The sequence below is a fragment of the Phodopus roborovskii genome, unplaced genomic scaffold (assembly GCF_943737965.1).
Source record: "Phodopus roborovskii unplaced genomic scaffold, PHOROB, whole genome shotgun sequence".
NCBI lineage: Eukaryota > Metazoa > Chordata > Mammalia > Rodentia > Cricetidae > Phodopus > Phodopus roborovskii.
Genome location: NW_026126367.1, coordinates 80842 through 97709, shown reverse-complemented (window position 1 = coordinate 97709; position 16868 = coordinate 80842). Strand labels below are relative to the sequence as shown.

At 49.8% G+C, this 16868-nt stretch overlaps 1 protein-coding gene across 1 annotated transcript; it reads right to left on the bottom strand.

Moving 5' to 3' along the window:
* Positions 1 to 3951: 3951 nt before the first annotated feature.
* LOC127218705 (aldo-keto reductase family 1 member B1-like) lies at positions 3952 to 16359 on the bottom strand. Its single transcript, XM_051179709.1, is given in 12 exon segments — positions 3952 to 4017; positions 6610 to 6692; positions 8409 to 8435; positions 8437 to 8493; positions 9000 to 9062; positions 9064 to 9082; positions 9382 to 9488; positions 9880 to 10002; positions 10295 to 10372; positions 11327 to 11443; positions 12091 to 12258; positions 16223 to 16359. Coding segments are annotated over 12 exon segments (951 nt in total). The 5' UTR covers positions 16289 to 16359; the 3' UTR covers positions 3952 to 3974.
* Positions 16360 to 16868: the final 509 nt, after the last annotated feature.

The following is a 16868-nucleotide window of genomic DNA, read 5'->3' as shown; positions in this document are numbered from 1 at the left end:
GTTGATTCAGATTGCCCTAATTTTCACCTGATGCTCATTTCCCATCTGAGCACCTCATCTACATTTAGTCAACACTTTGCCTGGGGCTGTTCTCAGCTGTTGCTTATTTTAATGACTGACAGATTTGGAAGAACTGGCCATGTGTTTTATAGAGTATCCCTGCTGTTGTCTGGCTGGTCTGTTTTGTTGTTGTTGTTATTATCAATAGGTTTTTTGTTTGTAAAAGAATAGGCTGAGTGTGCTGATAATTTTTTGTCAATTTGACACAAGCTAGAGTCCTCAGAGGAGGGAGCCTCAATGGGGAAATGCCTCCCTCTCCATAAGATCAGGCTGTAGGCAGGACAAAGGCATTTTCAGTGATTGATGGAGAAGGGCCCAGCCCATTGTGGAAGGGAAAGCACCCTTTGGGTGGCAGTCATAGGATCTGTAAGGAAGCAGGCTGGGCACACCATAAGGAGCAAGCCAGTAAGCAGCACTTTCCCAGGCCTCTGCATCAGCCCGTTTCCAGAACCCTGTCCTGACTTCCTTCATGATGGACAGTGGTGGGAAGCACAAGCCAAATACAATCTTTCCACCCAGCGCTGCTTTGGTCATGGTGTTTCATCAGAGCAATAGCAACTCCTAACAGTGAGTCTCAACCTATCAGATTCAGTTCATATCAGCACATGACCCCGCCACTGTATTCGACTGATTTGTGATAACATTGTATACATGTGTAATCTACTGTGATGTAGCATCAGATCTCCTGGAGCTGCAGCTACAGGCAGTTGAGAGCCATCTGATGTAGGTGCTGGGAACTGAGCCTAGGTACTCTGAAAGAGCTGTACATGCTCTTAATCGCTGAGCCATCTCTCCAGCCTCTGTGATTTTTATTTTAATCTAATCTAATATTATGATGCAATGTAGGACAAGAACTGAGGTCCGGATTCTGGGCCCATTTTCGTTAATAGACTGTTAATGAGCTTTGTCAGTCACCTCCCTGATCCCTCAGGGATTTTGTTTGCTTTTTTGTTTGGTTCTAATTTGAACATACTTTTTTTTTTTTTTTTTTTTTTTAATACTGTGTAGTACATGTGTGTATCATTGCCTCGAGCAATATGTAATTTTTAGGTTTAAGTTTTGGTAGCTGCTGACCTTTAAGATTGTGTGAGATGGTGCTGTGAAATTCTGGGTGGCATGATGAAGGGCATTGTGGCTTCCGTGTAGATGTTGAGGTCACTTATTCAGGTAAAGCCAGTTGCCACGATGTGGGGACACACCAGTTAATCTTTGGGGAAAGGATCACGTAGTGAATGAGTGAGGGCCTTGCCTGTCCCTAGTACTGAGCATATTGAGACCACCTTAAAATTCAGTGCCAGCCAAGAATCTTACAATCATATGCCTCAGACATCCATGACCAATGACAGACTCTGTGACATCCTCCTAGAACTCCAGATACCAGCAATTCAGTGAAAAGAAATTTGTGCTTGTATTAACCCTAATGGCATGTGCTTCAATCCCAGCACCCTTTAGGGAGGTAGGTGCGTTCTCTTTTGAGTTCAAGACCAGCCTGATCATCCACAAGAGCTAGGTTGCAGGACAGGCTCCAGAGCCACACAGAGAAACCATGTCTTGAAAAGCCAAAGAAAGAAACAAAACCAAACCGTGTTACAGGGCCTTCCTGGGGAAGCATGGGGGGTGCTGCTGGCTCCATGCCCAGGTTCCTCCCCCGACTTGAACCACAATAGCTTAGCTTTATCTGCACTTTACACACTGAAGGTCCAGGCAGAATTTTGGGGAATAAAGTCTGCCGCCACAAAATAAAACTGAAAACAAAGGTTTGGAGAAATACCAGATTAGATGTTCTCTATAATTCTTATCTCTCTGTCCTATGATTGCCCCCCACTATTTTTATGAAACAACCCTTATAAAAACAAAATCAAAAAACCGTCATGGGAAACCTTGTTTTTTTCAGTGCTCATTCCTTATGCCATTAAATAAAATTTAGAGATAAAAATAAGTTTACCAGGAGTTGCCCCTTTCTGTGGATGAGTTTGATAGAGCTTAGCACCACAGATATGGTGCTGTTTGTGCAGAAGCAGCGAGCCCTTCCCTGGGCATAGCTATGCAGGGACTCATGGGTTTGCTTGTCATGCGTAGTTAGATAATGATATGAATATCAGGAATAACAGCTGACATGTTTATTAGATTTTGCCTGTGTGCATGCAGATGGAGGTCAGAGGACAACTTGTCCACCACGAATGACCCAGAGGTCAAATTCAAGCTGCTGCTTTGGTAGCAAGCACCTTGCTTGACCTGTTAAGCCCTTTCCCTGGCCTGATGCTAGTTTGACGGCCGTGTGCCCGATGTCTTAGACGGGTTTAATATTCATGACATCATTCAATCCTTATGTCTACTGTAAGATTTTTATAGACCAGGGAGACAAAGGCTGATAGGTTAAGTGATTTTCCAGTCTGAACAAGGGAAGCTGTAGTTCAAAGAATGTAGTTACAGAACCCTTGGCCTCGAAGACTATGCCCGCCAGAAGTGAACAAGCTCCTCTTGGGGTTTGAAATACACTGGGGTTCAGCTTCTCTTTATTTACTGACAGTGCTTTTAGTCTGAAAACAAAACCTCTTCTAGTGATTGTCCCTAAGTTTTCCAGTGTCTGGGCAATTCTAACGACCTGGAGTTAGAAGTGGGGGGATTAGCCAGCTAACAATCTGTCCTGTTACACTACAGATAGTAATGTAACATTGGCAGTTAGACCTACTCCAGCAGGGGACCTGGACCCCGGCGGTGCTAGGGGAACAGGGCTCAGACCAAGGGTCACACAGTAGCTGTGCAGGTGGAGCCCATGTCTGGAGGTTCAGAGCCCGATATCCCTTCTCTGGAGAGGCCTAGCAACTGCTGGAGCCCAGCTCCTTTAAGGAGTTCCATAAATACCGTAACAAACACGTAAAGCAGTCCCTGGACAAGGCCAGCTGGATCTGTAACCATGCTGCAAATGAAGCCAGGAACAGAGCCACCTGAAGCCTCAGGTCCCATGGTGCATCCTGTCTCTCTCTGCCTTGGGTCAACTGAACCCTGGATGAGGAAATGCTACCATAGAAGCCAGCAAGAGCACAAGGGCCCCAAAACCTCCTCAGTAACCTCAGAGAGTTCACCACATTCAGCTGATGTCAGCTCCTCGTGCCTTTCTTCTGTCTAGGTGATGGGCTTCACCAATGCCTTGTTTCCCTCCGGTAGAGCCGCATTTTCTTTTTGATCTTCCTAGGGAGGATGATCGATCACCCAAGTAAAATGTGATGGCATCCAGGGGCTTTGTGCCCTAGCAGAAAGGCCTGGCTGCAGTGACGATCGCCCAGAAAATTTGTACACTCTAATCCCTGGGGATAACCTGGCAAGACTGCTCAGTCTCCACATACAAGGTCCTGACACCCTGTCTAAGATCACCATGTCACCAGGTAGCCAGAATGACACCCAGCACCCTAACACTGGGTGGTAAAGTGCTAGGGTGAGGGTCCTCATTTTGTCCCCAGCTCACCAGCCTGTGCCGGGATACTCAGGGAGGGCAGGCTGGGAGCAGGGCAAAAAGGGTCTAAAGTTTCACAGAGCAAGATCAAAATGAAACACCATCAAATTCACAAAAGCAATTTTTATTTGAAGCAAAGTCTGACCCAAAGGTCTACAGTTTTGAGCACTCAAAACTTAACTGTTAGTGGCACTGCTTGGACTACAGATCTTGCCTCTCTTTGGTTTGAAAGAGAATGTTAAACATACTTCACCTGGGTAAGAAGAAAGACCAAGAAAGGCTGAAGAAAACCCTTCAGCTACTGATAATGCTCTCCAGAGACTACGTCACACTAACAAACCCTCATTGTCTGATCTTCAAGGTTCCACCCGTGCAGAGGGACACAGGTCACACTACAGCTGCAGGGACAGACGAAGCAAGAACAGGTGCAGCTTCGTGGGGGAGAGTAAGCTCCCAAGCTTCAGACTTCTGCGTGGAAGGGGTAATCCTTGTGTTTAACACAGCTGTCAGAAAAGAACACATGTACCGTACAAGTCAGCCACTTTCAAAGACTGTGTTCGCTTAGTCATTCAGTGTGTGTATGTAACTGTGGGTGTGCACGCTACAGGTCTCATGTTGGGGTCAAAGGACAGCTTGTGTGAGCCTTAAGGATAAAGCTCAGTTCATCAGGATTGGTTGCAAATGCCTTATACACCGAACCATCTTGCCAGCTCTCAAGGAAAAGATTTTGACTGTGATAAGTCACCACACTGAGAAAAGATGTGATCATGAGCTGAGTCTCGAGACAACAAGCCAGTCTTAAGTCTGATCATACACACAGCTGAGATAGCGCCTCAGCCTGTAGGCTCCTCTTGTCTGGTGATGTCGGGAACCGGGTGCATGTGCAGACTGCACTAGGCCTGGGGGCACCCTGAACAGCAAGACCTGACTTTTGCTTCCTAGTAACTCAAACTAGCTGGCAGGATCATTGGAGCACCTTATCATCTTTCTGTCATTTTAAAAAGACAGGGCCTGGTGTAGTCAGGCTGGCCTGCAATCACACCAGGAGCTTGAACTTCAGATCTTTCTGCCTCCAAGCCCCAAGTGCTGAGATTATAGGCATGTGACACCACACCCAGCTCATCTTATCGCCTTGAATGAATGCAGAGAAAAAGAGCAGAGATAATGAGGCAACAGAAGGACTAAAACGCTATAAAAGTTGAGCCCAAGGGGCAAAACACACAGCAGTGGCTTCCAAGATAGAGGAAAGGGCATTTCTTTGTTATTTGGAGCAAACTGAGCAGCTGCTGGGGATTTGCTGTAGGAACCAGGGGAGTGCCTGGCATGTAGCCAAGACTCACAGTAGGGCCATCGCTTAATCGGCTTATACCAGGGGTGCAGCACAAGGACATACGCGCACACACACACACACACACACACACACACACACACACACACACACACACGAAAAATAAACTTAAAAAAAAAAAAAACAGTAAATTCTGCAATGCAAGTCAGAGACAATATCATAAAATGCCAGATGGCTCCCTGCTCTCTGGAGTTGGAAGAAGGGAGGGTAAATAAGATTTTTAAAAAGGCTGTTAAGTTATTCCTCAGAAATGCACATGTTTTTTGTTAATGTCGTCTGAAGTAGTCCTTCCTCTCTAGAACTTCTGAGCAGTGGTTCTCAACCTTCTTAATGTTGCGACCCTATAACACAGTTCCTCATGTTATTGTGACCTCCAACCATAAAATTATTTCGTTGCTACTTCATAATTGTAATTTTGCCTCTGTTATCAATCATACTGTAACTATTAGATGCTCGTGATACCGGTATGTAACCCTGTGAAGGGGTTGTCGCCCACAGGTTGAGAACTGCTGCTCTAAGGAGAAGGGCATTGTTCTGTTTCTGGATAGCCCTGGAAGGTGCAAGGGAGGCAAGCGGGTATGAAGGGTCAGCTGGGAAGCACAGGATTTGTCTGTCCCAGAATCTGCCATGTACACCAGCAACGGCAGGGGAAATGCAAGGCTGAGGGACTACTACAGGTTCCAAGAACTGAATGGATGCCACAGGCAGGTGGTTCACATGTCTCTAACCCATTAGATCCAAAATAACAACAAAAAGATCCCCATGTTAAAAGGCTAAGTGTCATTAACATAATATTAGGAAGGGTCCTGGTTGGGACTCCTGGGCTGGCTCTGTTTATGGCCTACTTTGAACGTGAGGCCCCCTGTGACAGCAAAATGCAAACAGGTAATCTCAGCCTGAATCAGACTTCACTGCCTAAGACACACATGGTGCTAGCGGCCATAGCCACCGTGTGAAACACTGAGCCATGCAGAAGCAAGAGAGAGCAATAGCCAAAGAGTGTGAGTGAGAATCAAGGCTTGTAAGAAAAAGGGGCATGAGAGCCATCTGGGACACAGAGGCTGCTTTTTTTTTAAAAAAATTAATTAATTTTGCATACTTATTTATTTATGTGTATGAGTGCTCTATCTGCATGTAACTTTATGACTTTATGCCAGAAGAGAGCATCAGATCCCACTTATAGATGTTTGTGGAGCCAACTTGTGGGTGCTGGGAATTGAACCCCGGGTCCTCTGGAAGAGCAGACAGTGCGCTTAACCTCTGAGCATCTCCAGAGATTACTTCTTAAAGCAAACACGTTCCCGGGGCTTGGAGGGTCCAAGCCCCACTTCAGAGGGAAGGCAAGGCACTCAGAGTCACGGGGCCTTTTCATGTCAGGAGCTGAGGCTAGCTGAGCCCAGCAACAGGCTTGTCCACAGACTCTTTCTCTAGGCATTAAGTCAATTAAGTGACATGCAAGCTATTCTAGGAAGGTGGGCACAGATTTGTCGTAGGATCATCCGAGGTCAGAAAAGCAACTAAAATGTGTAAGCTGGGCCCCCGTGCTCTAGCAGGAGGGAGAGACAGACACCGGACAGACATTGGACAGCTGTCCTCCCCAGTTTTCACTATGCTCCTGGTCTGCACAGATTAGAAGACAAGGTCTGTGTGGAAGCAGGGTGGGCTGCAGGAGGGCCCTCCAGGGCCTGGAGAGATGCCTTACTCTAGACTACCTGGTGGTGTCACACACAGTGACCGACTCACTCACCTCATCAAGGCACACACCCTCCAGTTCCTGTTGTAGCTCAGGAGAGTGGTCATATCCTCCTTGCTCAGCTCGAAGTCAAAGACCTGACAGACACGAGAGGAACAAAATGAGCTCTGCAGTCGAAGCAGAGACCACACCAACAAGTTCCAGATGGGCTCCCACTGCCCGGAGTGCAGCCGGCAATGTCCATTCATTCTTGTCCCACTACATTCTGTGGTGATGAGTGCCAGGGGGAATTTAATGAGGAACCTGCTGCCTCCATTCACCAGCAAGTAGAGGAAGGAGGCGCTCAACAGTGGGGAACCTCCAATAGTCAACGCCGTGCTGCGCGAGATGAAACAAAGCCTTCAGGGCTGCCCACAGGCTTCAGCAATGCATTGCAGCCGGCCCCGGAAGGGTGCTGCCTTGTGGAGCTACTGTGGGAGACGGCCTAAGGATACCTAAGGTTTGACATTCAGAGCAGAAAGACAGACTGGGATAATGGCATCACTTCCATGAAGACAAAAGAATACAGGAATATGTAACGGGCCCCCAGACCTTAGCACAACTGACTCCATGACGGAAGCACCATTCAGGCTAAGACAACACAACCAGCCAAAATGGCCTAATCCATCAAAGTCCATAGCTCTGGAAAAGCTAACCTTGTTTTTCTGGCTTCTATAGTTCTGCTTCCTGCTAACTATTCCTGTTAACTAAAGTATGTCAACCTAGGGTGTAATTTTGTGCTTAAAACCTCACCCTGAGAAAGGCTTAGGGCTACAATGGGATTCCAAACACCTAATGTACCATGGGCTGGCTAATAAAGACTTTCTATTTGCTTAAACCCATGTCTGAATGGTCTTCTGGTGGAGAACACAGAAAGGTACTTAGGTACAAGGTGGGCACGTAGACAATTAGGCAGGATGGCCTTTGGCAGCACTGGGGTTTGGAAATTGACCTACATCCAGACAAACCATTCCGCTTGGCTCCTGATGACAGAAGGTGCATTTGACAAGACTCTGCTACATATTCTGCGATTACAGCCATGGAAAAAAAACATGCAAGGCATGCACGTAAGATGAAATGACCAAAAGCAAAATCACCAGGTTAGTATTTTGAGATTTGCCATCTACCTTTTCTAATACTTTAGAAATGAAATATGAGGGTGAGGGACAAACCCATTTCAAGCAGGATAGGCCTTTCTTCCCACATCTTTACAGTTAAGTGGCATGGTCATTGTCTAGGACGAGGCAGGATTAGCTGCTTATTGCATCATCAGAGCCACCCTAACCATGGCCCCTCTATAGGCGACAATATGCATGGGGCTGACTACTAAAGAGCACTTCCTAGATGCTGCCACACTTTGAACCAGATCTCAGCAGTGACCCTTTGCTTAGAGAAGACAGGCTCATGGGGACACCAGGACCATCCTGGAGTAGCTCTTCTCCAGCTGTTAGGGGGGGGGAGGCCTGAATGCCCACACCCTGGTGTCCAGACATTCCTGAGCCCTGTTCACGACTACTTCGGCACTTTACAGGGCCAGCGGGTCAGCAGACGCCCTGAAAGGCCCCAGCAGTCCGCAGTCACCAGTAACTAGCATAGCAGCATTTCCCCGAGCTTACCATGGAACAGGCACTGTGACATGCTGTGCGCTTATCAGCAACCTGAGCTTCACAATAGCTCTCAAAATAGGCATTATTTGACTCTGAGTGCAGTCAAGTGACTTGCTCAAAATCACACAGCTGGGGATGGCTGAGGAACCCAAGAACCCCACCCTCACACACCACAGTGGAAAGTCAGGTCTGCCAGCGGGACCTTACCTTCAGGTTCTCAGCAATTGCGTGCAGGCGTCACAGACTTGGGGATCACCACCAAGTTCCTTTGTATAGGGAACCGGATCAGCACCTGTGGGCCCAGAGGCGCTGAGTGTGTGCACAGATACCAGGTACTCTGTTATCACCTCAGTCTACAACTGCACAGGCAGAGAGGTTCAGAGACCTCTAGGGTTGAATCAATGTCCAAAGCTGACTCTGGAGTCCTGCTCTATCGGTGACTCCAGGCATGTCACAAAGCCACGGTAAGCACTGCCTGGGATTCACACTACCTACGGGAGTAAGAGAGCCTCCTCCCACAATGCAGATAGTAAGAGCTCTTCTGTTTGTACAGGGATGAGCTTTCACAAACACTAGCAAATGCTGGGCCTATGTCTGAGCTTTACCCATAAAGGCAGCAGGCACATGGCAATTAATCCATGTAAGACCAGACCTGTGCCCTTAATACTGCATTCTAGAACTCCAAACCACACTTCCAGAGAGGGCTTCATGGGCTCAGCTCCCTCCACAACCGACTGACAGGGACCACCGGGAGTCACAGTTCGGGCAACAGTCTCAAGGACCTGGAAGCAGCCATACCTGAGCTGTGGTTTTGTTGTACTTGGATGCAATTGCCTTAATCCTGGGATCCTCCAGGGAGAGAAGGGTCTTCAGGCTTGGCCCTGGGACAGAGAGGTGGTGAGGTCATTACGGCCACTCAAGGCAGCTGGCCACCCTAGCCCCTGACTCTCCCTGAGACTTCTGGGTGGTTGACTAGGCTCCTGGACTGAGGATGGGTCATGATCCACCTGCTGACCTTCAGAAAAGAGTGTTCATCTTGCTTACAGAAACATCAGCCTCCCCAGGAAGCCCAGAGGCCCCAGAGAAGGTCTGCAGGGCAGCACGGATGCACTCTCCGTGACAGTCAATCATTCCTTCTAGTCAATTCTGAGTTCCCACAGTGACCCTCTTGGCAGCTCACCAGGGCCTGTCAGGAGAGCCAAGAGGACTGTACGCAGTTACCACAATGCCTTTGGAGTGGCAGTACTCAATCAGCTTCTCCTGAGTTAGGTACGGGTGGCACTCAATCTGCAACACACACAGGAGGGTTGACTGTGACAGCGGACAAGTTAATGCGATGTGGACAAATCCCTTCTCTCCCCACACAATCTGCCTCCCGGATAAGCTGTGACAACTCGAAATTTCCCAGCTGGTGACCTTCACATTGAGAACAATGATTCTATTACCAGTGATCTATGGCCGCAAGCCTTTAAGGCACTCCCTGGCCTTGGCCACTTGCCACCTGATAAAAGCCCCGTCTCACTAGCTGCCCACTGCTGGAGTCAGAAGCCACATCTTTGCTGCCTAGCCTCAAATCCTATCCCTGCAAAGTCTCCACTCCCAGACGAGCTTGTCTGTCATGATAAATCAGATCACAGGATTGCCTCAGGTAAGAGCATCCTCCTGGGGGGAGGCCTACCTGATTAACAGCAGGCTTATATTTTAAGCCGGGTTTGTTTAAGATTCTCTCAATCTGAAGAGGGTTGAAGTTGGAGACGCCAATGGATTTCACCAAACCTTCATCCACAAGCTGCTCCATGGCCTAAAAAGAAAAGAGCGGTCTTCCTGATGCTAAGTGAATCCCAGGATGACAAGGACTAGATGCATGCCTGTGTGCAGGAGCAGTCTGTGCCCTCCCCATTCACGGTCAGCACCTTCTGCCTCTCAGAAGCTGAGAGGACATGAAAGCTAGACAGATAACCATGGAGACAGGACGATGTATTTATATACGGCAAGAGGTGGCGGAGCTGACCACACACACACGTGCCTCACATGCAAGACTAGGATATCAGCAATAAATAAATAAGGGAGGATCTCAGCCAGAGTCCTCTTACCGTCCAAGTGTCCACAAAATCAGTGTCGCTGGGAATCACATTTGCTGATGCATCCAGTGGGAAATAATCAGGCCCAGGCTGTTATTAACAATAAAAACACACACAGACAAAATGATCGGGTACCAGTTCTTCACAGACCTATTTTAATCTTGCAGCATTACAAACACAGTGGAAGATAGTGAGAGGCAGATCTGGCAGCCAGGATGAAAAGGAAACCAGAAAGTGGCCGAGGGAGGTCCTTGTCATGACTGGGGCTCAGAGGCTAACAGATGGAGACTAGACTCGCCCATGTCTGAGACCCACCTTGCCATGGGAAGAGTGGAATGGATAGGGGAAGGGAGCTCAAGGCTGGGAAACTCAGGGGCCCACGCCTCTCTCAGCTGCCTCTTCAGGCCCATAAAACTGTCACCCTGCCCATCTCTCACTGGCTTGTCATTCAAACGAACAAACAAACAAACAAAAACAAAGGGTGGAAATCAAGTCCCTGGGCCCAAGAGAGCACAGTGGGCTAAAACAGATCTGAAGAAAAAAACCTACACCCTTTCAATATGGGTAACCGTGCAGAAAACAAGCCAGGGGCTAGAGGCAGGAAACGTACTGAATGAGTCCACGGTGCAAAGAACCGGGTTGTGACATGCACTTACACATTGAGAATGACATGCAATGGAGGCACAAACACTTATGTGTGAGCATTGGGTGCAAATGCCCCGAGGAGGAAGGGCATGGGGCTGACTGCTTCTGCAGCTGTGTGCAATGCGGACGACAGTAACCACATTAGCCGTGCTCATCACCAGTTTTAAATTCCACAAACACCCAGTGAAAACAGTGGTATTCCCCATACTCCAAAGGTGCATTCAGACGCTGTGGGAGAGGCACGGGGCTGGTTTCTAATATGTTATGGGCGATGCTACACTGATGCTGGTCCAAGGCCCACACCTCTAGCAGCAGAGAGTCGACCACCCACGGTATTCTAATAAGGAAGACCAGACCACACCTGAGCCTCGGGGACTGGATCGCAGCTGGGCCTCTTACCTTGAACCCTGTTGGCCAGTGAATGAGGTAGAGGTCCAGGTAGTCCAGCTGAAGGTCGCTGAGCGTCTTCTGGAAAGCTCCTTTCACCATGCTCTTGTCGTGGAACGTGCACCACAGCTGAATCCAGGAAAGGTACATCTTACCCCTGCTGCGCAAATGCCTCTTCCCGGCTGGGAGGCACGCAGCTCCAAGGCAGAGCACACACCTCCTCTCCCCATAACCATGAGGCTAGCAGTGGCTGGAGAGTTCCCAGTTCACACTGTGGACCCCAACTTTCGAAAGGCAAGGGGGAGGGTCAGGACAAGGGCACCCCACAAAAACCAAACATGGCACAAGTCTAGAATGGACAGGCCAACTAACTACAGGACTGGGAGGTGCTAAACACACATTCTTCATCTACTTTCCTGCCAAGCTGGTCCACATGGAGCCAGCCTCACATTACAGTCTGGGTTCCTCTGTGCAGCCACAGCCTCTAGCTAAAAATACAGGCCGGCAGTGAAACCCAGTCTGTAAATGGGAGCTAAGTCTGTCCCTGAAGAAACTCCTTAAAAAGGGAGTCAGCCCCCCAACAGGTCTCATCAGTACAGGGCTCTCTAATCGCTAGGCCCAACAGAGAGATAACCAGGCGGCCAAGCACCAGGCCCGCTGTGGGCTTGAGCTGGACCTGGGAGAATCACCCACACAGCGCTAACTGCCATCATGGTTAAGTGTGGTTCCCATGGCGAAGTGTGAATCGGACCCCAGGATTCTCGTAGGTCGCTTACCTTGCTGACAATGAAGAGCTCCTGGCGCTTCACTACCTGCGCCTTGAGCTTCTCCTGGAGGGCAATGCCCACCTCCTTCTCATTCTGGTACACCTGGGCGCAGTCAATGTGGCGGTACCCAATGTCAATGGCAGCCTTCACGGCCTCAGTCACCTGGCCAGGAGGGGACTGGAAGGAAAAGAGATTAAAAATCAGAACCAGATAGGACAGAGTGGAGCCAGAGCCAAGGAAGAAGAGTAAACCGGTGGTGCTGGGTCAGGTTCTTCCTCTGCCATCACATTTGTGTGGCGGCATGCCACTCAGTCCCAGACGGGACCAAGGTGCAATGGCATGTTTCTTCACCTTAGCAGAACCTGACAGCCACTTGCCAGCAGCACAGATTGCTCGAAGCCTGGGACACAGGTGTGACCCCATCAACTCTGGGGACAGAGGCTTGAGAGTTCTGAGGTTTAGGCCGGACTGGGCTATGCAATGAGGCCGGTTTCAAAAAACATAAAAAAAAATCCCCCACTAGCTGAAATCTTGGGCACCATTTCATTTAAACAGCGAGGACATTTCTCACACAGCAAGAGCTAACTGCTGCTGACTCAGTGGATGAGAACCCAGTCTAGGAGGTGGACACGGAAAGATGACCCCGCAGAGGTATTAGCAGACAGAAGTTGAGTGGAAAGGAAGGCAGAGCCTGCAGAGCCCTGAGCCCACCGGCCTGTGCCCGCCCCCCCAGCGGCTCTCAATGAGTGTTCACGAACTCCTGGCTGCTCCTGCCTAGACTGGAGAGCTGAACAAGGCACTGTGGGACACCACTGAGGAGCACAGCGCATTCCTCTGGAGAGCTGGGACAGAAGCAAATGGAAAGGAAAACTCCCCAGGGCCTCCAGCAGCTGCCAACATCTATGTTGTCTGGAGCCCAGTGAACAAAACAGTCTGGGGAGAAAATAAACATGGAATACCAGAACAAGCTCTCCACCAGCACCTGGGGCAGTGGTATTCCCTCACCCAGCAGGGGGAGGAGTCTGCCTGCCTGGGGAGAGGCCACACCATTCCCCATTCTGAGGTGGTGCCAGCTGCCTTTATCCTTTAGACTGTTGGCACCCTCTCGTTTCCTTGTAGAAGGCCCTAAAGTGCACCTGTGGCTTTTCCATACTTCCGAGGCTGAAGGAACTATTTCGGCAGATGCAGGAGGACCCCCCCCCCCCACCGTGGGCTCTCTGGGGCATCCAGACACAGCTGTGGCTGATATTAGCTGGGAGGGAAAGCACTTCCCTGCCTGAGAGGGGCCTGGTGAGCTGGAGCTCTGCCTCAGGGCACATGCTGAACTTCTAATTTCTGCCAGGATTTATGACACTTCCCGTTGATTCTTCTCTTAGAGGGCCTTCTGCTGGCCATGTAGGAGCCTGCTTAGGGCTTGGAAGCACCTGGCTTTGGATAGAGCGCTGGGAGCAAGATCCAGGATGGGCAAACAAACGTCTGCCAATTCCAAACGGGATTCCAAGTGTGAATCACGTGGCTATCATGGGTACAGCCAGTGAGGCCCCACCCCTAGCATAACTTGGTCTTTCTGTTCCTCAGAGCTAGAGTGCAGACTGCATTAATCAAGGTTGGCAGACAACCTTGTGTGATGTTTTCATGGGAAGACGAAGACGGATAAAGGCTGGAAGTCCCAAGAGGCCAGGGAGAAAGCCTGCTTCCCCACACAGAACCCTGGCAGCTTAGTAAGCAGACTTACATCTGCCACACTCACAAGTCTCTGACAGAAAACCCACAGAGAGGTCACAGTGGGCCACCTTTCATGCCCTGCCCTACCCAATGAGCACCTTCCATCGCTGCTGAAGATGAAACCAGCCTCGCTTGTTTTGACTGTCTAAGTACATTGTACAGCTCAGTAACTTAAACAGTAATTCCAAGAGATAAAGACTGAGCCCTCATGAATGACTCCTCCCCAGCCTTATCACGCTGAAAGCCTAGAACCGGGTTTGGCAACAAGACTAATAAGATGTGCTCTACGGTAACAAATCAATAAACCTGCCCTGATTTTAAGACACGGCTCCACCCAACAGAGATGTGGATCCAGCACCGGGCCCTCCACAGGATTTGACTATTTTTGATCCTGAAGATGGGCGAGGTTGAGGTGTGGACTGGGCACTGGCGGGCAACCAGGAAACCAGATTCTGATTTTAAGGGCCACAGCACTTCTTGCTGACTCCAGACTGCCGATGGAAGCTTGCTTTAACTCAGGGAGTGGTAGGAAGAATCTTGCATAAGTTTTTCCCAGGGACAGGTACTATCCCAAAGAGGCAAAAATCAGACTTGAAAAGAAACCCTGTCACAGCTCGAGAATGGCACATGACCCTCCGATGGGGCTACAGGGCATCTGGCTGGGGTACAATGAGAGGGTGTTACCTGGAGAGTCTGAGAACAGAGCTGTCCCTCTACTCCTAACAGCACTCCCAGGCTCCTCGTGGCAGCGACAAAGGCCACGTCCTTACGAAGAGTGTCAATTAGGTCAAAAATTACCAGTAACAGGACTCTGGTCTGTATCAGGGGTTAGCTCTGGCTTAAAGGCCTCCCAGCCACACAATACTATGGGAGTACTTACTCTCCCGTGGGAAGGCAACCAGTCAGGAAGAAATTAAGTAAGGATGTGTCCCGACTGCCTGAAATCCTGGCCTCTGAGGAGAAAGGCGCTATGAAGGTCCTAAAGGGAACGGTGGGTCGCAGACTACCAGAGTCCTGCTGTTGGTCTGTTGGGTACCGCAGAGCCACTGTCATTGCTCCATGAGAACAGGTAAACTGCATCCGAGTGCCCTCTCCTGCGGTCGTCACAGTGATTATATTACCGTTTGTCTTCTATAACGGAACACCCACACATACGAAAGTGAAAGTATTAGGTTGGTATTCTTGTTTAAAAAGGGAAATCTGCAAGTCCTCCCTAACCTCGTCTCTTTTATTTCTACCCTTCTTCCCCTCAACACTTTCCTAAACCAAGCCCTCACCTGGCCCCCAGAAACACACGCGGGCATTTTCTCTACCTAGTTTCCTCTCTAGTGGATTTCTTCACCTTAAACCTAACACTTGACTTCTGGATCCAATCTTCCAGCCAGGCACTGTGGGAAGTGACAGGAATATCTGTGAAGAGGCTAGCATGACTTAAACACACAGATGCATGTCCATTTAAACAAGCACCCAGCTCTCTGGGGGGCTGTTGCATGCTCTCCAGCAACCCAAACTTGCAAACTTTTAACTCCTTACGTATCTGAGAATTGATCTGCAAATGCTGGCCCGTGGAATGGTTTTCTAAAGTTATGACCATATGTAGAAATGGGATAGGGATTAGTTATCAGTACACACAACCCATATTGTGGGTCAGGTCTTCCTTCCAAAACTTCTACTGTAGCTACATGTGCCTATGTGTGCTGTGTCCTGCAGATCCACTGACCACAGCAACCATCTTTCTCTTCTTTCTAATTAATGCACGGAATTCAACCTGGTATGGCTGTAATCCAATCACACCTTTAAAGTTACTGGCGGCCCTCTGGAAACACAAGCTACACGTACTGATCTACCGGCCTAGAAACAGGCTCAGAGAAAGACAGGTCTACCCTGTTTCGTATTCACTATATACGCTACCCATTTTTAACTGTAATGCGGATACAAACGGACTCTGTCGAGTTTCAGGCTATTGGAGCTCAACCCTGCTGTGCTGAGGTTTGGGGGCTGTGCCACCTGAGGCCACAGGAATTCTCAGAGGACTTCCACACCCGTTACCAGCTGCGCCCAGTGCCTTCGGGGACAGACAAGCAGGCGAGCTCCTGGCAAACCCTCGCCTCCTAATTTAATCATCTCCGGCCCATGGGCCCAACTGGCTCATTCCCGAGAGGGCGACATCCGGGCCAAGTGAGGGCGAGCCATACGTGAGGCTGGGGCGCCACGGGGGCCTGACGGCAAAGCTTGGGGCTCGGCTCTGTCCCTGTCGCCGGGGTCCCCGTGGGTGTGTCTCCACCTGGGGCGCCCACGCGGCCTGGCGCTGCTCGCCCCGAGGCACACGACAGGCCCCGCCACTCGAGCCCCGCTCGGCGCAGGCCGCTCGGGGTCACCCACGCGGGTGGCCGGCCGCGCCCCTCAGTGTACCCACCTTCCAGGTGCCCAGGCCCAGGGTGGGCATCTTGGCGCCGCTGTTGAGCTCCAGATGGCTGGCCATGGCTGTTGCACGTTACGCACCAAAACCGGCAGCTGTGCAGCCCCGGCTCGGGCGCGCACCTTTAAATAGACCCAGCGTCCTGCAGAAAGGAGCCTACGATTGGTGCACGGCTGAGCAAAGGCGCCTTCTGATTGGTCGCCACCGCGGTCCATGTGGGGTCAGCGAGGATGCTTCTCCCGCAAGGTCCTAGCGGCACGGAATTCTCCAGCTGCTTTGCCTGCGCCCCACGTGGCAGAGCGTGTTTGCCTACTGTTTGTAGTACCAGAATGTGAATCTTTTGGAAATAAGCCGCATCCTAAAGAGACTGGGAAGGAGTTTTGGTTTCATTTTAGAGCCCAGAAGAAGACGTTTTTGTGTCTTTTCCAATCCCTGGATGAAACTTTTCTGGAATCCCACACTCCTTGTTTTCAATCTGATGGAGCAGATAGGCTACAGGTGTATTTAAGTGCGCTTTTTCCCCCTTTCTTAGATCAAAATGTTTATAACCGGTTTTGCAGAGTACCACAAAATTCACCCTATCCTTTTGTGCAGCTTCCTACCGCCACCGGTGTCTATACACACTTGATTTGGTTCAACAAGC